Source organism: Pogoniulus pusillus, chromosome 9 (assembly GCF_015220805.1).
Source record: "Pogoniulus pusillus isolate bPogPus1 chromosome 9, bPogPus1.pri, whole genome shotgun sequence".
Lineage (NCBI taxonomy): Eukaryota > Metazoa > Chordata > Aves > Piciformes > Lybiidae > Pogoniulus > Pogoniulus pusillus.
Window position 1 is genome coordinate 6,291,098 of NC_087272.1, and position 23,312 is coordinate 6,314,409.

A 23,312-nucleotide genomic window follows, 5' to 3' on the forward strand; every position below is an offset into this window, starting at 1 on the left:
CTTGATGATCTGTGAGGTCTCTTCCAACCTTGGTGATACTGTGAAAAAGAATTGGTTGCAAGCAGGGTATATGTTAAAGCTTGTCAGAAATATAGGGCACCCTTCAGACCCAAATTATGCAGAGGTTTTCTTTGTTTTGATTGGGTGGTGTTGTTGCTGTTAGGTTTTTTGTAGTTTAAAATAGATTTTGTGTAGTTTTAAAGAAGACAAAAGTATCTGAATGACATCAAAATACATTCAGGACTATAGGTGGATATTAACCTATTAGCAGTATAGCAGAGCTCAGAATAAAGACTTTCATTCCACTAATCAACGGCAACAGTATTTTAGTAATTAGTGATAGTTAGGGAGTATTCCTCACCTGTGAAGGGGTATCACAGAATGTTAGGAGCTGGAAGGGACCTCAAAGGGTCATCCAGTCCAGTCCTCCTGCCAGGGCAGAATTACCTGTACTAGATCACACAGGAACATATCCAGATGAATCTTGACTATCTCCAGAGAGGGAGACTGCTGCTCCTGGGCAGCCTTATTCAGTGTTTTGTCACCCTCACACTGAAAAATTCCTCCTCGTGTCTCCATGTAACTTGTATGCCTCAGCTTTCACCCATTGCCCCTTGTCTTGTCATTGGGCATTACCAAGCAGAGCCTGGTTTCATCCTCTTGGCACTTGCCCTTTACACCTTCACAAATGTGAATGAGGTCACCCCTCAGTCTCCTCCAAGCCAAAGAGCTCCAGCTCCCTCAGGCTGTCCTCGTAAGGAAGATGTTTCACTCCCTCCATCATTTTTGTGGCTCTGTGCTGGATTCTTTCAAGCAGTTCCCTGAGGTCCTTCTTGAACTGAAGGGCCCAGAACTGGACACAGTATTGCAGATGCAGCCTCTGCAGGGCAGAGTAGAGGGGGAAGAGAACTTCTCTTGATTTACTAATCACAGCCCTTCTAAGACACCCTAGAATGGCATTGACCTTCTTGGCCACCACCCAGCACATTGCTGGCTCATGGGCATCCTACCATCCACCACGACCCCCAGGTCCCTTTTTCCTTCACTGCTCTCCAGCAGGTCGGTCTCCAGCCTATGCTGATACATGGGGTTGTTCTTTCCCAGGTGCAAGACTCTACACTTGCCTTTGTTGGAACTTCATTCAGTTTCTCCGTGCTCAGCTCTCCAGCCTAAGTCTGGAAGCAAAATCAGAAGAGCAAACTAAACCCAGGCTGAATAGAAGCTACTGGGGGGAAAAAATGCATTGTGTTTAACAGCAGCATTAACTGAAAGAGCCATGTCAGGATTTTAGTCATGGTGTCCTCTATCCTTTGTAAATGTGTGTAACTAAAGCTGGAGGCACTGTCCTCAATTGTTTTGATCATACATTCTGTACCAAAGTGATTTCAGAGTATCTTGTACTCTGAAAACCTGTTAGCAGAACCTATTCCTTTAGGTTCTGCTAACAAAATCTGATAAAAATATGCAAACTAATTCAAACTCAGAATTCAAAACTTTTCTTGAATTGGGAAGTTCTGATTCTGCTCTTGAATCCTCAGAGCTGGGAATCCTTGGTGCATAGATTCCTGTCCAAGAGGTGGAAGTTTACTTGAAGAAAATCTGTTTCTTTTTCCATTGCTAATGAATTCTCTTGTTTGCTTGTTGCTTCCCTTTTTCTCCCCAAGTCCTCTGGCACTATTTCTATGATTAAGCTCAAGTGTTGTGGCCCATAGGAAATCTTGAATTGATCCTTTGTGGAATGCACTGATGTTTGTCACATAACACTGCTAGCAGTGTAAATCCTATCCTGAGTTTTGTCATTCTTTCTTTCAAGCTGAAGCATCCATCCCAAAAGAAGAAATAGTCTGGGTTTTCAGATGCTAATGAAATGGTGGGAGAAAAGACAGGCCAGGGGGTAGAAATCCATGGGGAGGTTAAGTATTTGTTTGATATGGTTGACATTAACACCATGCAAGTAATTTTAAGAGAATACTTAAATTGAAAAAAAAAGAAACTAAAAAAACAAAACCCCAAAAAGCAACCAAATGTCCTGCATTAGTAATGTGAGAAATGAGAATGCCTTACAAAATCTGCAGATATATCACTGCAGGCTGTTCTGGTTGCTTACTGCAATTTTATGGAAACTCCCACAGGCTAAGACAGTGCCACAATATAATCATATTAGATTTTTATGCGCTGTTTTAGACCTGAAATGTTCATAGGATCACAGGATGTTAGGGGTTGGAAAGGACCCAAAGAGATCATCCAATCCAACCCTCCTGCCAGAGCAGGACAATACTATCTAACACACATCACAGAGGAACATATCCAGACAGGCCTTGAAAGTCTCCAGGGAAAGAGACCCCACAACCTCTCTGGGGAGCCTGTTCCAGAGCTTACAGTAAAGAAGTTCCCCCTTGTTGAGGCAGAACCTCTTTTCTCCAGAGTGCTCTGGAGAAAAAAAAAAAGAGAAGAGTCTCTGATCACACAAAAGATGGCAGTTGCCTCTTACCCTTGTGTATGCAAACTAAAGCTTTAATTAAAAGCAAGATCTGGCTTCAATGTTAGTTCTAAGTTGAAGCCAACTTAGTGTACTTAAAAAGTATGCCACTTGTGGACTTTAACATTTCCTTCCCACTTACAGTCACCAGCTAACCAGTTCTTAGTGTGGGTGCCAAAAAGTGGCACCTCTTCTCTGTGAAAGGACTGCTGCTGAGTAAAACCTGCTTCCTTCTAGTTACTCTAATAACTACTGCTTTCCCTGACTTCCACAGATTTAGCTGAAATGTATCACTTGTTCCAGTTCCACAGCTGATCAAAGCTGCCTCACTTTTCCCCATTTCACTGCCACAAACTTGCAAGTCCAAGCGTGGCATTTTCTGCGGGCAGCATGTGTGCTCCTAAATAATGACAGCCTCTTCCTGCTCTGTGTGATGCAAAATTTCAGTTAAAGCACTTAAACACAGTATGGGGAAAATTCCTTCGCAGCACAACCTTTAATTTGTCTTAAGAGCTCGCTGGATTTTGTGAATTGGCAATTAAGTGCATGAGGACAATTTAAAAAACAAAACCAACAACCAAGCACAACAGATCTTGCAGATCCTGCAGTGAGTTATTCCTGCTTGGTTATTTTGACAGTGGTGACCTCGGTAGTCATTGGCTTTTGCTGTAGAACCTGGAGGAAAGGGAGAACTTAGAATCATAGAATCAGTCAGGGTTGGGAAGGACCACAAGGATCATCTAGTTCCAACCCTCCCGCCATGGGCAGGGACACCCTACCCTAGATCAGGCTAGTCACAGCCTCAGCCAGCCTGGCCTTAAACAGCTCCAGCCATGGGGCCTCAACCACCTCCCTGGGCAACCCATTCCAGCCTCTCACCACTCTCATGCTGAACAACTTCTTCCTCACATCTATTCTGAATCTCCCCATCTCCAGCTTTGCTCCATTCCTCCTTGTCCTGTCACTCCCTGAGAGCCTAAAAAGTCCCTCCCCAGCTTTTTTGTAGGCCCCCTTCAGATAGTGGAACGCCACAATAAGGTCCTCTTCTCCAGACTGCACAGCCCCAACTCTTTCAGTCTGTCCTCATAGGAGAGGTGCTCCAACCCTCAGCATCCCAGTGGTCCTTCTCTGGACACACTCCAGCACATCCACATCCTTCTTGTAATGGGGGCTCCAGAACTGGGTTCAGTACTCCCGGTGGGGGTTCAGAGCACAGTAGAGGGGGAGAATCACCCCCTTTGACCTGCTGGCCACACTTCTCCTCATGCAGCCCAGGATCTGGTTGGCCTTTCAGGCTGCAAGTGCATTCTGCTGGCTCATGTTGAGCTTCTCATCCATCAGCACTCCCAAGTCCCTCTCCTCAGGGCTGCTCTCCAGCCACTCACTGCCCAGCCTGTAAATGGGCTTGGGATAGTTAGTCAGAGGGTTTTTGTTATTTGAGCCTTTTTTAGCATTGGGTGCAATCAGGGGCTTATGGGAGGGCCACAAGGGTGACTTCATATCCTAATTAGAGATGGTCAAGTGAAAGCACTGATTTGTACCCAAGGGTGCATGTATAGCATGGGGAAAAACACATTTGCTGATGTTGATGGGGGGTTTAGAGAGATCTTGCCTAACTAACTTCTCCACCTTTTGCCAAGTGACTTGGGATGGATTTAGGGTTTGAGGTTCCTCTTCTCAGAATGAGGGCATGAGGAAAGCCCAGCAAGCTTCAGTCATCTCTTTGGACATGATTTAAAATAATTAAATATGTATTCAGGGCATGAATTTCTGAGAGGTGAAGTCCAACAGCATAGTTTTCCCATTGGCTTATACATGGCAGAGAATGGCTACTGGCCACATCTGCATAGAGAAATGGGCTCTGAAGTGTTACTAAGACTGTTGAAGGGACAGCAAGCACAGCAACTCTCTCAGCTACTGGTGTAGCATTTACCTAGAGAGTGATGGTACCAGGGTGGCCTCAAGCAGTTAATAGTTTAGAATTTTATATCAGCAAAACTTGGAAAGTTTGAACTTTGGAAACTGCATCCTACTTTTCATAAGTATGGAATGCTGCCAGTAGTGTTGCCTGAAGAGACTTTGCATGTCAGCCTCATGTTAAAAGCTGTATTAAATTGATGGAGCTCAGTATGGTGATCTGATAGTCTTCACAATGACTTTTTGCCTTGTGTCACAACTTGAAGCTGTCAGTCTTCTGTTACATGGACAGAAGAAATTAAAGCTGTTCATGTGAACTCACTTGAAGTCATTGCATGCATCTGCTTTGAGTGACTCATCCTGCACAGCACTGAAATAAGATGTGGAGGTTCTCCCTGTCTAAGAGTGAGGCTGGTGACTAAAGGTGAAGTAAGGTATAGTGACTCAAGAGGTCATGTGCTTAGTGCCTGCAGATTTAGACCTTTGTTCTTTCTTATATGTTCAATATACCACCATATATTAACACCTTGAAAAGATGTAATTAGGAGTGGTTTAGTGGATGGAGGAGGGACTCCTAATCCCGCTTGGTGATCTACATAGTTGAAGGAAAAACAGTGCAAATTTGTCTCTCTTGAAGCTGAAGACACTCCTAGGGTGTGAAGATGTTGTGTTGGTTAAATTAAATGGGATCTCTGATCTGAGGTCCAGTAGATGAAGCTGCATATCTGCTTTCCTTACAGTGTTCTGATGTTTGTGTGCTCCATCCATCCATACCGTGCTGTGTGTATGGTCTATGAGAGTAGCTGGTACAGGTTGATATTTGAAACTGTTGATGGCTGACTGTAATGCAGGAACAGCAGTTGTCATGGCTGAAAGCTTTATCCTCCTAGCATTGGTCATTGCTGAATTTCTAACTCTGCAGAGGCAAACAGGTCAGTCATTTGTCTACCGTTAGTTCCTTGAGATCTGAATAGAGCTTTCTCCACTTCTAGTCCTAACTTCATTAGTACCCAGTCTAGGCTGGTAGACAGAATATCACAGTATCATCAGGGTTGGAAGAGACCTCACAGATCATCAAGTCCAACCCTTTACCACAGAGCTCAAGGCTAGACCATGGCACCAAGTGCCACGTCCAACCTTGCCTTGGACAGCCCCAGGGACGGCGACTCCACCACCTCCCCGGGCAGCCTATTCCAGTGTCCAATATTATCTTGTAGGCTGGAGATGGAATATTATCATGCCCAAAGGTGAGCAGCTGAAGTCCAAAGTTAAAGTATTGGGAATGTAAGGTAAGGTACTGTACTGATGTTGTAGTTTAGCAGTGTTTGAATTCCTTAAAGAAAGTCTCCCTAGGTGGTCCCTTGAGTTAGGAGATTATAATTCCCATCAACAGAGGTGAGTTTCTGATTGTTGATGTGGGAGAAGGGATGAGTTTGGGTGTTACCTGTCCCCCCACACGTTGGAAATCATCCAGACTAGACTCAGCCAGCTTTGGAAATTTGAATGAAGCTTATATTTACATCTTAGCTCAATATACAAGAAGATATTTACAGTATATACATTTATATACAGAAATATACGTGATAAAAAGTAATACAGAAACACAACAGCCCTCCCAGAAACCTGAGTCCCCAGGAGGGGCTCCCAACTGCCCTTTCACCTTCTCCCACTCCTCTCAACCTTACCCCAGTCCCAAGGAAGAATGGAGGTTTGGCCAGGGGGTTAGGAAGCAGAGTGGATTAATCAGAGAGGCTAGAGAGAGAAATGCAGCTCAGAGCTTGCAGACAGAAGAAGTGTGACTCACTTATCAATGTTTGGATTCTTGTTCTTACACCTCGCAGCAAGCCTATGAGTGAAGTAAAAATCATCACTGTTTGTCTGTAATCTAGTTCTCCTCACCAAAACGTTGTAGCTAGCTTCAAACTGGCACAAACACGATGGTGACTTTTGTTAGCCAGGTTCTCCAGCTTAGCATGCTAGTCTGTATGTGGTAGGAGTTAGCAATTCCCAGACACAGCTTGGCTCTTAATGCATCTGTACAACAGCAGCCCCAGAAGCCAAATGTGAGCTCATCTGATGTGCATTTTTATCTAGAAAGTGTCTGTGTTAACCACCTTACTGTGTGACACCTGTGTGGGTCAGAATAAAGGTCAAAGAATCATAGAATCAACCAGGTTGGAAGAGACCTCCAAGATCAGCCAGGCCAACCTAGCACCCAGCCCTAGCCAATCAACTAGACTATGGCACCAAGTGCCTCAGCCAGGCTTTTCTTGAACACCTCCAGGGACGGTGCCTCCACCACCTCCCTGGGCAGCCCATTCCAATGCCAATCACTCTCTCTGGGAAGAACTTCCTCCTAACATCCAGCCTAGACCTCTCCTGGCACAACTTGAGACTGTGTCCCCTTGTTCTGTTGCTGGTTGCCTTTTAAGCAGAGTAGAAGCACCAAGAAGTTAAGTAATGCCTGAAGGGAAGGACTTAAAGTCACATGTGGCTGTGTTATGTGGTCTATGATCATGTCCACTAGCTACTAGTGGTACTATGTTGCGTGGCCTGGCAAAAATCCAGTGATTTTCCAGTATTATATCTTGCTAAATCTTTACTGGGAAAAAGACTATGTTCAGACATGTGTTTAGTTTCATGGAAGGCTCAGAGCTAAAATCTGGTCATAGAAAGTGCAAAGTGTACGTTTAGCAATGCATAGTATTTCAGCCAGCTGTACTCTGTATTGCTTCTATAACAGTATAGCAATAATGGCATAAATGTGTTGGGTTTTTTTTTCCTCTTAGAGTATTCCATTCCTCTTAGAACTATCCCACAATATTTTTTGGTACTACTAAAAGACTTTCAATTCAAGGGTCAGTTAGTCATTATAGATAAGAAAGCTACATTTATTATAGAAAAGGATTTTCTATAATAGTATTTTAGTTTATCTGTAACAACAAATGTTGCAGAGAGAACTCTTAAATGAAATTAGGAGATAGGCTGTAATGGTTTTTGTGTTCCCAAGGCAATTTATGTTGTTTGTCCTCTCTGGAACTGGGGTTTTTGCATGGCCTTCTTGCCTGTTGCACCTGTTTTAAGCATGGGGTGGAAATTGATAGTGAAGATACTGTGAAGTAGTTTGGATAACTTTTTGAACAGAACTTTCCCTTTTATGCTCAGTTTTGAAGTAGATGCTGTGAAAAGACAGGAAAGAAGAACTTATTTCCAGCGCCTGTCAGTAGATGCATGTCTCAAGCTAGAGTTGTGTCCTGGAATTAACGTGTCAATAGTTGAGTTCACTCTCCAGATTTAACACGCTCCCTTGTACCTTCTTGGCTCAGAGATGTTAGCAGTGCTGCTTATTTGAAATTAACCTTTATGGAAATTGCATTTTAGTTGAAGATCTCATTGGATCTTGTACAAAAAAGAAAATCCCTCTGCTACTGGATAAAAATCAGTCCTGCTTTTATCTGCATGTATGTAAGCAACTGTATCTGTGTGTTACATAAAGTCTGATGAGGAGAGGCTGAGGGAGCTGGGGCTGTTCAGCCTGGAGAAGAGGAAACCTAGAGGAGACCATATCACTCTACAACTACCTAAAAGGAATTTGTAGTCAGGTAGGAGTTGGGTTCTGCTCCCAGACAACTTGTGACAGGGCAAGAGGGCATGGTGTGAAGCTGTACCAAGAGAGGTTTGGGTTAGATAATAGGAAGCACTTTCTCATGGAAAGGCTGATTAGGCACTGGAATGGACTGCCAAGAGAGGTGGTGGAGTCACTGTCCCTCAAGGTCTTTAACAAAAGATTGGATGTGGCAGTTGATTTAGTTGATGTCTTGGTGTTAGGTTATAGGCTGGACTTGATCTCGGAAGTCTTTTCCAGAAAGCTGGGGAGGGACTTTTTAGGATGTCAGGTAGTGATAGGACCAAGGGAATGAAACAAAGGTAGAAATGGGTAGATTCAGACTGGGTGTTACAAAGAACCTATCATCTTCACCATGAGATTGGTGAGACCCTGGAATGAGTTGCCCAGGGAGGTGGTTGAGGCCCCATCCCTGGAGGTGTTTAAGGCCAGGCTGGCTGAGGCTGTGACCAGCCTAATCTAGGGTAGGGTGTCCCTGCCCATGGCAGGAGGGTTGGAACTAGATGATCCTTGTGGTCCCTTCCAGCCCTGACTGATTCTATGATTCTAAGTACCTAAACACCTGTGGGTATCTGTTTATCACTTCGGGGAGGGACAATAATGGCCCAAGCTTTTGTTTTCCTCCTGCCCTTGCTTCCCCCATCAGCAGAAGGGTGGGGCAAGCCAGGACATCTAATAGGCCTATTAGCATTCCACAACACCCCTTTACCAGAGCAGGACCATAATTTAGCACAGGTCACACAGGAAAGCATCCAGATGAGTCTTGAAAGTCTCCAGAGGAGACTCCACAACCTCTCTAGGGAGCCTGTTCTGATGCTATGTGACCCTTACAGCACAGAAATTCCTCCCATGTTCAGGTGGAACTTCCTGTGCTGAAGTTTGCTGCGTTATGAAACGGATCTCACTGCCAGTGCTACTGTTAAGAGTTTTCATACCCGAAGACAGCCTTTTTTCCTTACTGTAATGTTAAAAAATAAGTTAGCTTGGATTAAGAAATCAATTGTTTTTATCATTCTCATGACTCACTGAGGTATTTAATTTGTTAGGAGTGTTGTCTCCTGTAATGTTTGGAGTATGCAAGTATAGCAGGCCTCCTTGAATACCAAACCTCACTAGGAGGACGCTGAATGGCACCCAGGAAAAAAAACCCAGCTCAACAGTGAAGGAGCTGAGGGGACTTTGATGTTAGCTCTGGGATACCTGTGTTTTGTAATTCATTGTAAACTTAGGTGTAAGCCTAGGTCAGGCTTGTGATTGCCACTGACTCTGTATGTTGATGAAGAAAATGTAGCATCCAGTCCACTGGTGGTGGTTTGGCTGTTGTCCGCCCCCCCACACTTTAGAAGGTACCCCAGCTAACTCAGTCGGACTCTGGGAATATAAATGAAGCTATTTATTTACAGCTGGCACAATATACAAGCAGATATTTACAGTATATACAGTTATAGACAGAAATATACAAATGAAAAGGTAATACAGAAACACAACTCCCCTCCCAGAAACCTGAGTCCCCAGGAGGGGCTCTCAACCACCCCTGCACCTTCCCCCTGCCCCTCTCAACCTTACCCCAGTCCTAGGAAGAAAAGAGGTGCAGCCCAGAGGTTAAGAAGCAAGGTTAGTGGCAGTGAGGTTAGGGAGATGCAGCTCAGTCAAAGCCCAGCCCGAGAGTGAAGACAAAAGGGAGAAAGTGTTATCTAATGTTTACTTTCTTGTTCCCATAGCTCTCAGTGAGACTGTGAGGGGAGCAGACATAACCATTGTTTTCCTTTCACAGCCAATTATCTACTTTCTCTCACCAAAACATTCTAGCCTGCTTCAAACTAGCACACCTCTGGTGGTAGAGACTTGATTCCCCTCTGGGATTTGTAAGCAATTGTTTCAGGTTGCATTAGCATGAGTGGAAATTCTTTGAGAGTTTTGAGGTGGTTTGGGAGTTACCTGCTCCCACACTTAAGAGAATCACCCAGACTAGACTCAGATGGCTGGAAATTGAAGAATGTAGCTATATTTACAGCTTAGCACAAATACACAAGCAGTTATATGCAGTTATATACAAATTAAAAGTAACACAGGGACACAGTACCCCTCCCAGAAACAATCAGAGTCCCCAGGAGGGCTCCCAACCCAGACCCCTTTACCTGTCCCTCTTTCCCTCCCTTCAGAAATAACCAGATCAACCCACCTATATCTCATGTGATAAATCCAGAGATCTGAGGTGAGATGTCAAAAAGAGATTGCAAGGAGGTTAGAGGAAAAAGGGGTTAGGTGGATTAGAGAGTTGAAAGCAGAATCAGACAGAAACCAGGCAGCCAGAAAGAAGGCGCAGCCAGAAGTGAAGAGCTGAGCAGTGTGTGTGTGTGGAGTGCCTCTCTTATCTATAGTTTGACTTGTTGCATTTCTCAGCAGAAGAATGGTGAGCAAGCTGAGGAAGTGTGGGATGGAATAGTGGACAGTGAGGTGGGTTAGGAACTGGTTGCAAGATAGAGTTCAGAGAGTGGTGATCAATGGTGCCAGGTCCAGCTGGAGAGCTGTGACCAGTGGTGTCCCCTAGGATAAGTGCTGGGGCCAGTCCTGTTCAACATCTTCATCAGTGACACTGATGAGGGCACAGACAGAGTCTGCTCAGCAAGTGTGTTGCTGACACCAAGCTGGGAGGCTTGGCTGATAGAGCTGAAGGCTGTGTGGCCATCCAGAGAGACCTGGACAGACTGGAGAGCTGGGCACGGAGGAACCAGATGAAGTTCAACAAGGACAAGTGCAGAGCCCTGCACCTGGGGAGGAATAACAAACTGCACCAGCACAGGCTGGGAGGTGATCTGCTGGAGAGCAGCCCTGTGGAGAGGGACCTGGGGGTCCTGGTGGATAAGAAGTTAACCATGGCACAGCAATGTGCCCTTGTGGCCAAGAAGGCCAATGGGATCCTGGGGTGTATTAGGAGGAGTGTGTCCAGCAGATCAAGGGAGGTTCTACTGCCCCTCTACTCTGCTCTGGTGGGACCTCATCTTGAATACTGTGTTCAGTTTTGGGCTCCCCAGTTTAAGAGGGACAGAAATCTACAGGAAAGGGTCCAGTGGAGGGCTATGAGGATGATTAGGGGACAGGAGGGCATGGCTTATGAGGAGAGGCTGAGGGACCTGGGGCTGTTTAGTCTGGAGAAGAGAAGACTTAGAGGCATTTGATAAATGTTTATAAATATCTGAGGGCTGGCCAGGAGGGGGGACAGGCTCTGCTCACTGCTCCCTGTGCTGGGACAAGGAGCAATGGGTGTAAGTTGCAGCAAAAGAGGTTCCACCTCAACACAAGGGGGAACTTCAATACTGTAAGGGTCACAGAGCACTGGAACAGGCTTCCCAGAGAGGTTGTGGGGTCTCCTTCTCTGGAGACTTTCAAGGCATATCTGGATGTTCTTCTGTGATCTGTGCTAGACAGTATTGTCCTGCTCTGGTAGGGGGTTTGGACTTGATGATCTCCTTGGATCCTTTCCAACCCCTAACATCCTGTGGTCCTATAATGCTGATATAGGACACATGTTGGTTTTCTTCTTTTCACAGCTAAGGATTTAATTTTTCTCAGTAAAAGCCTCAAACCAGCACAAGTGCCTTATTAGTACTTTGTTAAGGGTCTTTCTGCTGAATATATTTGACCTTCTAGAGTCTGCTAACTGGATGCAGACTATGTTAGAGGTCACATACTTCATTCTTCTTTAGAATGACTGCTCAACACATTCCATTGCTGTGATGGTTTGGGTGTCCTCTGCCCCCCCACACTTCAGAAATACCCACACTAGGCTCAGCCGGCTCTGGGAATATGAATGAAGCTTATATTTACAGCTTAGCACAATATACAAGCAGATATTTACAGTATATACAGTTATAGACAGAAATAGACAAGGGAAAAGGTAATACAGAAACACAACTCCCCTCCCAGAAACCTGAGTCCCCAGGAGGGGCTCTCAACCACCCCTGCACCTGCCCCCTCTCAACCTTACCCCAGTCCTAAGGAAGAATAGAGGTTCAGGCAAGAGGTTATGAAGCAAAGTTGGGTTAGGCCAAATGGAAGGTGAGGTTAGGGAGTAAGATGTTGCTCAGTCAGCAGCCCAGGGCAGAGTGAGAGAAAATGGCAAGAATGTTATCTAATGTTTTTATTTCTTCTTCAGCAAGACTCTGAGGGGAGTAGACATCACCATTGTTTTCCTTTCACAGCCTATGATCTAGTTCTTCTCACCAAAACATTCTAGCTAGCTTCAAACTAGCACACCCCAGTCCCAAGGAAGAATAGAGGTTCAGCCAGGGGCTTAGGAAATAAAGTGGATTAGTCCAAAATGGAAGGTGAGGTTAGAGAGATGCAGCTCAGCCAGCAACCCAAGTGAGAGTGGTGCCGAGTGTCTTGTCTATGTTTTGCTTTTATTTTTATACATTTCAGTAAGCCTATGAGTGAAGTAGACATCACCATTGTTTTGCTTTCACAGCCTGTAATGTAGGTCTTCTCACCAAAACATTCTAGCCTGCTTCAAACTAACACAATTGCTGAATTAATAACAAATACAAAAGGAGTGAAATGTGAACAAAAGCAATCTCACCATGATTCATGGATGGTTTTTGAAATACTGGCTTGGGTACTTCTGGTCTAAAAGTATTCTATGTAATATACAAAAGTACACTTGTTTTTGATGCTGTTATCTCAGCCTTGGAATTACTGACAGACATTCTTACTGCTCACATGACAGGTCCTTAAGTTGGTATGCTTCTGCTTTGGTCTAGGAGAGGTGTTACTTTTTCTCTCTGGTTAGCAAAGCATGGACAAAAATAAGAATTCAAATGGCTGTACTCTGAGGTCACATTTAGAGCTTTGCTAGTTGCAGAAGTGCAATTTGTGGAACTTCAGTCAAAGTGTTGAGCAATATCATGTGAAGTTGTGTGGTGTTTGCTTCTGTCAAAACCCATAGCTGCTGTAGAGCTTTAAGATTGCCTCTTCTAACTGGAAGGACTTTAAAGCACACTGTAATTACAATAGAATTTAAACTAAAACACATGCCCTTGGTGAGAGAAACTCAGCTTGCTGAATCTCTTGATTTACACAGCTGATGTATGTTTGTGGTTTCATGGTTGGATTTTTGTTTGCCTAGTGGAAGAGAAAATCAGGCAATTTAAAAATCAATTTGGGGTTCTTAACGTGACTGTTGACTAAAATGTGGCCTGGTCACATACAATATTGGGGTGGGATAGTGTCAAAAATGCAGTCAAAAAATTGTCTTAACTTCTCTGGTCAATCAGTACTTATCTCTGCTTATTCCAAGACCTGTTCTTCTCGTTTCTTGAATCTTTATACCTGTCGATGGGGTGAGGTTTTACACTCTGCCACGGTAATGTTCTGCAGGAGGAATGGGGTAGGGTGGCAAAAGAAATCAAAAGTACTTCTAAGTCTGTGTTCTACCACACCAGAGCTGCTGCCTGGCCTGTAGGACAACTCATGACAGGGATATTAAAGAGAATTCAAGAAGATTAGAATAGACTCTGTAGATCCTTAAGCTGTAGTCCTGTTTGGGAGACACGTGGAAAGAGACTGTCTGCAGTTGAAGGAATCATGAAGTTGTAGCGAAAGCAGGCCTGTTACACATTGAGCAGAGAGACATTACTGGGACTGACTGGTGTTTACTAACTGCTCTGAGGAAATGAGAACATAAAATAACTGAATTTCCAGTAGTAATGTGCAGGTTTTCAGTACTGCAGTACTAGAAGGTGGAGCTATGATGCGAAATCCAACCGAGGAACTTGAGAACTAGGGACAGGTTGAAGTGTTGTCTCTATCAGACAGATTACTAGAAATAGTAACAAAATACATTATCTGTGATGCAAAGTCTTGCTTTACCGGTTTCTTGTAGTTTTTTTGTAAGTCAGCAAGCATGATGAAGTCAGTAATTGATGGGGCATGCCCAGGGAGGTGGTGGAGTTGCAGTCCCTGTAGGTGTTCAAGAAAAGCCTGGATGAGGCACTTAGTGCCATGGTCTGGTTGACTGGATAGGGCTGGATGACCTTAGAGGTCTCTTCCAACCTGATTGATTCTATGAATACAAAGTATTTAGGTTGCTAAGGTGAGAGGCTAACTGGGGAGGGGGAAAAATGGGAGAAAAGCCTCATGAGATATAGTAATGGTGCAGTGAAATGTCAGATGATACTCATTGTGGGTAAAACCAAAGTGGAAAAAGCAGTCCCATGTTGTCATATGGAATGAGAGGCTTTGAGCAGGCTATTAGCACTGAGGAGGAAGACCATGCAGTTCCATGATTGCATCAATTTGTTGCTAGGAAGCAGATCAAAAAAGCAAATTAAATCCTGAGAATGATTAGAGAAGGAGTAGAGAACAAAACAGGATGTAATTATGACAACACATGAATTACATGGCTCACTCATAAGTTGAGTATCATGTGCAGCTCTTCTGTCATCTCAATATAGTTACATTAAATCTGGAAAAGGCTCAGCAAAGTGCAGTGGGGCTGATGGAGTTGATTGTCTGTAAGGCCAAATAAAGTAGACTTGAGATCTTCAGGAAAACTGGAAACTAGAAGTGCAGAGAGGCCAAACAGGGATGCAGACTGACTATGAATTGAACCTAGTAAGAACCAGGTTCAAAACAAACTGGACAAAGCAGTTCTTTGCATAGTGGCTGCTGAAGACACTGCCAAAAGACCCTGAGGATGCAAGAAATTGATGGTGCCTGAGGCAGGCTGGCTGCACACTTGGAAAAGAGATGCACTGTGTGCTGATATATAGACAAATCAATACACCACAAACCACAAGTGCTAGAAAGTAGAGTATGAAGGCAGAAGGAAATATTGTTTATGCTTTATTTCTTTTTTTGTTGTTGTTTTTGTATGGAGCTTGTGGCCTCTCACGGAGTTAGAATACAGGACTGTGCTGAAATGATAAACTCATTCAGTTTAACTTTGCCCCAGTCCTCTAAGGGGAAAAATAAACTCTGATAACAGTATCACACAGTATCACCAAGGTTGGAAGAGATCTCATAGATCATCAAGTCCAACCCTTTAGCACTGAGCTCAAGGCTACACCATGGCACCAAGTGCCACGTCCAATCCTGCCCTGAACAGCTCCAGGGGCGGCGACTCCACCACCTCCCCGGGCAGCCCATTCCAGTGTCCAATGACTCTCTCAGGGAAGAACTTTCTCCTCACCTCCAGCCTAAATTTCCCCTGGTGTAGCTTGAGACTGTGTCCTCTCGTTCTGGTGCTGGCCACCTGAGAGAAGAGAGCAACCTCCTCCTGGCTACAACCACCCCTCAGGTAGTTGTAGACAGCAATAAGGTCACCCCTGAGCCTCCTCTTCTCCAGGCTAACCAATCCCAGCTCCCTCAGCCTCTCCTCGTAGGGCTGTGCTCAAGGCCTCTCCCCAGCCTCGTCGCCCTTCTCTGGACACTCTCAAGCATCTCAATGTCCCTCCTAAACTGGGGGGCCCAGAACTGAACACAGTACTCAAGGTGTGGTCTAACCAGTGCAGAGTACAGTGGCAGAATGACCTCCCTGCTCCTGCTGACCACACCATTCCTGATGCAGGCCAGGATGCCACTGGCTCTCTTGGCCACCTGGGCACACTGCTGGCTCATGTTCAGGTGGGTATCGATCTGCACCACCAGGTCCTTTTCTGTTTGGCTGCTTTCCAGCCACTCTGACCCCAGCCTGTATCTCTGCATGGGGTTGTTGTGATCAAAGTGCCGCTCCCAGCACGATTAATATCATGCTTTTTTGGATAAATCCTAAACACCATCATTATATTAATTTTCAATACTCAGATTTTTTTCCATTACAGGGGTAAGCAAATATTTGCAAGTCTATGATGATGATGTGAATTTTCAGAAGTGTCTTTAAATTGAAACAGCACCATAAACCTAACAAGTGCCCCATTCAAGTGTCTCAAATGAAAAATAATGCATTAAAATCCTTAAAGCATTAGATAATATACACCTAAGTGCAAGCACATCCTGGCTGTAAAGTTTTCTTTCCCTTGGAAGAAAACTTATTGGTAAAACTACAGCACTTTAAAATCTTTCTATCAAGGTGTGGAGGGGGGAAATAATTTTTTATGTATATATATATTTTTTTTTTAAGTTGCTCTGAAGGCTCTTTTATTAACATGTGAATTGAAAATCTCTTAGAGGAGCTGCTCTTTGAATGCCAATTCTGTGCTGCGAGTTTGATAACAGATTCTGTAGCACCAGCACTCAAACGACTTCTATATAAGAGAGTGGAAGTTGTTTTATAAAAGCAAAATTGTTCTTTATGACGATTTTGTTTCCATATACAGACAGACATTTGGAGGAATTTCCTACTCTCCTTCACTGTGCAGCCAGATTTGGTTTAAAGAACCTTGCAACGTTCCTGCTCAGTCGTCCTAATGCCACCTGGGCTTGCAAAATAACCAACGCCTATGGAGATGATCCGGCAAGTATTGCTGAGAAGCATGGGCACAGGGAACTAAGGAAGCTGATGGAAGACTCATCAGTAAGTGTATATTTAAACATCATCTATAACCAGTGGACTATGATATTGTGCTACTGAGATCCCATAGTATCACTTCTCGTAAAGCCTAGTATGTTGTAGTTCTGTCTCAAAGTGTTGTACTCCTCCTGCTGCAGGAAGAGGGGTCAAAATGGGCTGCATAGCCACTGTGTTTGTGCATTGTCATAATGGAGATCAGAGGTTTTGTGTGGCTTGAATTTTAAGCATGTAATGGAAGGAGAACAGCAAATCAGTATACTTCATGTGGCCTAGGTAGGGTGATGCTTTTAGTGTCCAGACAATGGTCATGTAGGCCAATTGGCCGCAGTAGGAGGTAAAGGCTTCTTTAAAAGTTGCTCTGAACTCTCTTAGCATTTCCACTCTTCATCTTTTAAGGAGTGGTTGCCCTGCTGTGGATGTCCACTCCTCTGTGAAAGCAAGCTAACTTATACAACCCTTTGTTAGATGGAGTAAATCTTTCTGCATCTGGGTGTGTGGAAGAGGTTGGGAGTGATAGTTCCCTTTCCATGTGAAAGATAATACTAGAATAAAGGTCTGTGCATACCTCTAACATGCAAACTACTGCCAATAAAATCTAACAGAATTGGCAGTATGAAAACCAACGTACTGTTGGAACATCCAAGAGCTTCAACCCATTTTAAGTCTTACATTTCAAGCAGAGAGGATTTTTCTGTGCTCCATAAGTTTTAAAGCCTCAAAAACAAATGAGGACAGTCATATATTGTGAGAAAGACAGGATCTGAACATCAGCATAAGTAAGCCTTTGTTGTGAAGACCTGGTACAGCTTTACTGGTGGTGTCATCATTTTATTGTTTAGTTTTATTGTGTGTGTGTGTGATGCCAGACTCAACACTCACAGGACAGACATGTAAGAGAAGAAAATATGAGGACTGAGAGCCACACGATTTGCTTTTCTGTTTATCAATTATCTTGATGCAAATGTGCCTAGGTATGAAACCAAGGGTGGCATTTGATGAAATATCAGATCATAGCTGCATAGATTATGTAAGAGAGAATGTTTTTTCTTGACTAAAGAGGGAAAGAAACCTAAAGGTAAGTTCATGTAAGAAGAAATGCCATAAGGAATGGAAACACTGGCAGACTGAGGTTAGTTATTTAAATTCTAGTGCATGGACATAAGATTGCTCAAGTTTTTTATTCAATACAGTTGGCATCTAATGTCAAGGTTACAGAGAGGCACAGATAAACTGAAGGCAGTGATCAGTGTTGCACAGAGAAGCATGGCTTCAGCAGTGTTTTAGGAGCAGATTTGTATGTGTTCAAGGGGAAAGAAGTTGCATATTTTAGAGCCTAAAAGTGAGGCATCTCGGCAGGGATCAAGATGCTGAACAAGGATTTGCTGTTGTTGAACAGCTATAGATGCAGGCTCTGAAAACACTGATAGTGAGAGAATGTCTGCCAAGCAGTTATTTCTGCTTTTCCAGTGTTGTTAGAGCTATAGTTTCCATGGTTATTTTTATCATGCTTAATGGTAATAATTAATTTCATAGGACATTTATTTTTCACATGAGTGTTGTAGAAGCTCAACCCCCTGCACTTCACGTTTGTCTTTCTTGTGCAGTCTATGTGGGACTGGAGGCTTCAGATAATGACTCATTTTACTTTTTGTTCTTGGAAGCATACTTGTGCTCAACCTCCATGTTGGGGGATTCTGTAAGAGCATGAGCATACAGTACAAGCAGACTACAACCGATACTCATGGAAAGAGTACATTGTGTTTCTGTGGTCTTTTTATGTTTGGGTGGACTTTGTGAGTGCACTGAAAAAACCCAACTTTAAAAAGCACACAAAGTATGTGCATACCATCTTAAACAGGGATTCATAGTGGTAACTTGGACATTCTACAATGTAATTTTTCACTGAAACTCTTCTTTTGTGCTACGTGTCTGCTGTTGTTTGCATGTGTCATGGAGAGGTGTTCTGCCCCCTACACCAATGGTGGCGGAGGGGAGAAATTAATTGGTGTGAGTCTATGAAAATATATAACTTATGAACTTCAATGTTCTAATCTCTCACCACCCCCAACCACTGAATTTTAATATTAAAAGGATCTACACAGTTATTTCATATAGAATAGAATATAGAATCAGCCATGTTGGAAGAGACCTCCAAGATCATCCAGTCCAACCTAGCACCCAGCCCTGTCCAGTCAACTAGACCATGGCACTACGTTGGTTTTAATTAACTATATATTATTGGTCATGGAAGGCAGAAGCTCTGCCTAGGAAGGACAGAGTTGGTAATTATAGCACTGTATTATCTCATTGGATATTCTGATAGGCATCACAGCTTCAGACATTAAAGTCTGTTTATTATTGCAGCAGGCTGGCAACTAAGCCTCCACCAAGGTATTTCTTCACTTCTCTCAGTTGGACTGGGGAGAGAATGAAAGGGCAAAACCAAGAAAGCTTGTGTGTTGAGATAAAGACAGTTTAGACTGTTGTTCTCTGCCCCTGATGACTGCTGTCCCAAATGTGAATACATGACTGTGTCCAGAGAAGGGCAATGAGGCTGGGGAGAGGCCTTGAGCACAGCCCTATGAGGAGAGGCTGAGGGAGCTGGGATTGGTTAGCCTGGAGAAGAGGAGGCTCAGGGGAGACCTTATTGCTGTCTACAACTACCTGAAGGGTGGTTGTGGCCAGGAGGAGGTTGCTCTCTTCTCTCAGGTGGCCAGCACCAGAACAAGAGGACACAGCCTCAGGCTGCTCCAGGGGAGATTTAGGCTGGAGGTGAGGAGAAAGTTCTTCACTGAGAGAGTCATTGGACACTGGAATGGGCTGCCCGGGGAGGTGGTGGAGTCGCCGTCCATGGAGCTGTTCAAGGCAGGATTGGACGTGGTACTTGGTGCCATGGTCTAGCCTTGAGCTCTGTGGTAAAGGGTTGGACTTGATGATCTATGAGGTCTCTTCCAACCTTGGTGATACTGTGATACTTACATTAACAGTGAAGTCAGAGCAACTCTCCTGCCTTTCTAAGTATGTGTAGTCTGGTTGGGATGTGCAGTCGTACTGCTCATTTTGAGTTGATTCAAATGGCTTGCCGTACTAATGCAACACAAGTCAAAACTGGAGCATGCTTCAAGTCTGCCTAATGTGTAATATGGTATTTTAGAAATGTTAGCTGAAGCCACTGGAAGAAAAATGGCTTATTTGTGTCCCCTGTAATAGTGCACTTAAGAACAAAACCACTTACTGTACTTCTGTACTTGATGGGAATCTGGAAAAGAAATATTTGCATGGCTCTGTGCCAAACAAAATCTTATTTAATAACATTCCAGGAACTTCCAGTTGCAGCTGGGGCATTGAAATTGCTCATTTCTACAATAGAAGTACTTTTGTGCTTGGCATACCTCACACTGTTTTAAAATTTGTTACCTGTGTTTTGCCATTCCTTTAAGGAATAGACCCAAAATATGCACTGTAATTCATCACTTCTATCTTACAGAGCAAGAAAAATGAGCATATTAACACACACATAAAATTCTAAATCCTGGGAAGTCTTTCATTTGCCTTTGTGCTGGAGCGCCCTTAAGGGAGTAAGAATTCCCCAAGATGGTTAGAGAGATTGAAGGCAACGCAGTAAGTGGCAACATCACAGCTACTGTTTGTACCTTCTAGCCCCAGGCTTTGCTGTGCAGTCATTTTTGGTGGCTGGTGAGCGTTTCTATGCTCAAGGCTTTTGGTGCAGCTTCACTGGTAAGGCACTTCAGCTCCCATGTCCAGAGGCTAACTGGAAAGGTGCTCAGCACTCTGTTGGCAAAAGTAAGCTGTAGCTGCTGGCTGACTTGTAAACTGTATCATCTGTGTGGCCTAAGTTCCTTCCTTGTTTAAAGGGAAAGCCTGTTTTCCATAACTGGACACCAACAGCACTGGCATGCAAGTGTTACAACCACAGAAAATGGATTCAGAGTGTCTGGTGAGGCATACTGGGAGCTGATCTGATTGGGTTGGACTTGATGATCTATGAGATCTCTTCCAACCTTGGTGATACTGTGTCAAAGCACAAGGGAAAGATCAGGTCACTTGTGGCATGCTGTATGGATGGAAGGGAAGAGATTTTTTTTTTTTTCCCCTTTTGGCACTGGTGTTATAGGAGGGGTAGTTAAGTGTTAGAACATCATACCCTCTAAGAACATGTGTAAATGTGTGCATCCACAAGTGATAGTGTCAGCCTTCTCTGCCAGAGAGGCTGCTTTTCAAGCAGTCCTTGGAAATGTCTCCTTTCTGCTGAGGTACCTGAAGAGAGGAAAGGTTGAGCCAGATTGTCCTTGGAGTCCCTTCCAACATGCCATTGTGTGGTTCTGTGAAACAAGCCTTTCAGGTTTTATTGATCCAGCTGATGGCTTAAATGCCACTAAGAAAGGCCTTGCTTTTATTAGCCACAGGTTGGAAATGCATTTGTGTTCAGTTACAGCCCCTATAATAGGTGGTATCTTGGTAAGCTGGAGTTGTGTGCTCAGGTATTGTAGAAGTTTGTCTTTTGCACGTGTTCTGTCCCTGAAGGTTACTTTGACACTAGCTTTATTGCTGTCTATGGTCTTCTAAACCCATTCTCTCAGGTGGCCAGCACCAGAACAAGAGGACACAGCCTCAAGCTGCGCCAGGGGAAATTTAGGCTGGAGGTGAGGAGAAAGTTCTTCCCTGAGAGAGTCATTGGACACTGGAATGGGCTGCCCGGGGAGGTGGTGGAGTCGCCGTCCCTGGAGCTGTTCAAGGCAGGATTGGACGTGGCACTTGGTGCCATGGTCTAGCCTTGAGCTCTGTGGTAAAGGGTTGGACTTGATGATCTCTGAGGTCTCTTCCAACCTTGGTGATACTGTGATATTTAAAAGACTGTTACCTGGCTTTGTAGCTGCAATCACCAAATGAAACCTTCAGACAGCAGGAGTTCTTTCAATGAGGGTTCTTCTGATTTGCTAGACAGTTCTATAAACTTGTGAGGAATTAGCTTTTTTGAACACAGAAATATTATCCTTACATTGATGTTTAGCATTGTGGTTCTGTAAAGGGCTGTATTATATGGCAGAACTCTACAGCATGCAACTGGTGTTTTTAAATCTGGCTGCAGTATCTCCCTGAGCTATTAATTTTCTGCTGGAGAAGACCACATGTAGAAAGATGAAGTGGATATATATTAAAGAATCTCAAATTAAATTAATTTGATTGCTATCAATATTTGTTTAATTACTTTAAGTGCTACTGCAGTATTGCACTGGCCCATAGCTCATTACTTTCAAGTAGCTGGAAGAGTATGTGAAAGAGAAGAGGATTAGTCTGGTTTCTGAAATCCATGCTAATCAACCAGTGACTCCTTGGTGAAGCCTGCTGGGGTTTTATTCTTGCCATATTATTTTTATCATGCAATCAGTAAGGCTGGAAAAGACCTCTGAAGTCATAAAGTGCAACTGCCAACCCAACACCACCATGCCCATTAAATCGTGTTCTGATGGTACCATGTTGAGGTGCTGGAAGGTGTCCAGAGAAGGGCGATGAAGCTGGTGAAAGGCCTGGAACACAAAGCCTCTGAGGAGAGGCTGAGGGAGCTGGGGGTGTGCAGCCAGGAGAAGAGGAGGCTCAGGGGGTGACCTCATTGCTGTCTACAACTACCTGAAGGGAGATTGTAGCCAGGTGGGGGTTGGTCTCTTCTGCCTGGCAACCAGCAACAGAACAAGGGGACACAGTCTCAAGTTGTGTCGGGGGAGGTCTAGGCTGGATGTTAGGAGGAAGTTCTTCACAGAGAGAGTGATTGGCATTGGAATGGGCTGCCCGGGGAGGTGGTGGAGGCACCGTCCCTGGAGGTGTTGAAGCAAAGCCTGGATAAGGCACTTAGTGCCATGGTCTAATTGACTATATAGGGCTGGATGATAGGTTGGCCTGGATGATGTTGGAGGTCTCTTCCATCCTGGTTGATTCTATGTTTACTCATTTTTTTAACGCCTCCACAGATAGTGACCCCATCACTTCTCTGGGCAGCCTGTTCCAATGCTTGACCAGTGATCTGGAAGGAAACAATCACCTGTCATATCTTACCAGTTGTCAAGCACAAAGCAAGAGAGCATATCAACAACATCTTTCAGCCCCTTGGAGTTAAAAAAACCCAAACAGAAAGAAAAATAAGAACATCACAGAGCAAAACTGTAATAAGAGGTTTTCAGGTTCATAAGAGGAAATAAAGGAAAATTAGGAGGGGAAAGGGGCTGCTATTGTGGTAAATATAGTCTATGAGCCAAAACCACCTATCTTTTCAGTGACTTTATCAGCTTTGAAGTGAACTCCTTGCTCCCAAAACCCTAAGTAAATGAGGTGGAGAAGCAAGAATTAATGAATAAAGTCAGAGAAGAGGCCTGCTGTGTCCTTAGCAATCTGAAGATTCAGAACTCTGCCCAGATCTAATAGTGATTTGCCAGACTTTCCTGCAGCTGTAATTTATTGCTTAATTAGAAAAATTCTCTTTGGGCTCTACATCAATAAAATGACCATTAGGGACAGGCATGTCTCAAAGCTACCAAGCCCATTATATGGCAACTGCTTAAGAAAATCCATTTCTCCCCTGCATAGTGTTAGCTCTGTTTAATACACCCATGCACAGGCTTGATTTGTAATTCTGTCTGAGGGCTTTGCACAGAAGGCACACTCTTTTTATTTTACCTGCTGCTCTTCCCACCTCCATGTGTTGTTTTACAATAAACAATTCAACATTCCTTTGCTGGGACTGTAGGGTGTCTAATAACAAAAAAAAT

General features: G+C 44.0%; 1 protein-coding gene across 5 annotated transcripts in view; it reads left to right on the forward strand.

The window, feature by feature from the left end:
* The window catches only part of BANK1 (B cell scaffold protein with ankyrin repeats 1), a 202,231-nt gene that overhangs the window by 69,535 nt on the left and 109,384 nt on the right, over window positions 1–23,312 (forward strand). For all 5 annotated transcript variants that reach the window (XM_064148402.1, XM_064148398.1, XM_064148399.1 and 2 more), the window contains one exon: window positions 16,337–16,533. In XM_064148402.1, coding sequence (XP_064004472.1) covers window positions 16,337–16,533 — 197 coding nt within the window. The remainder of the gene's footprint in view (window positions 1–16,336; window positions 16,534–23,312) is intronic.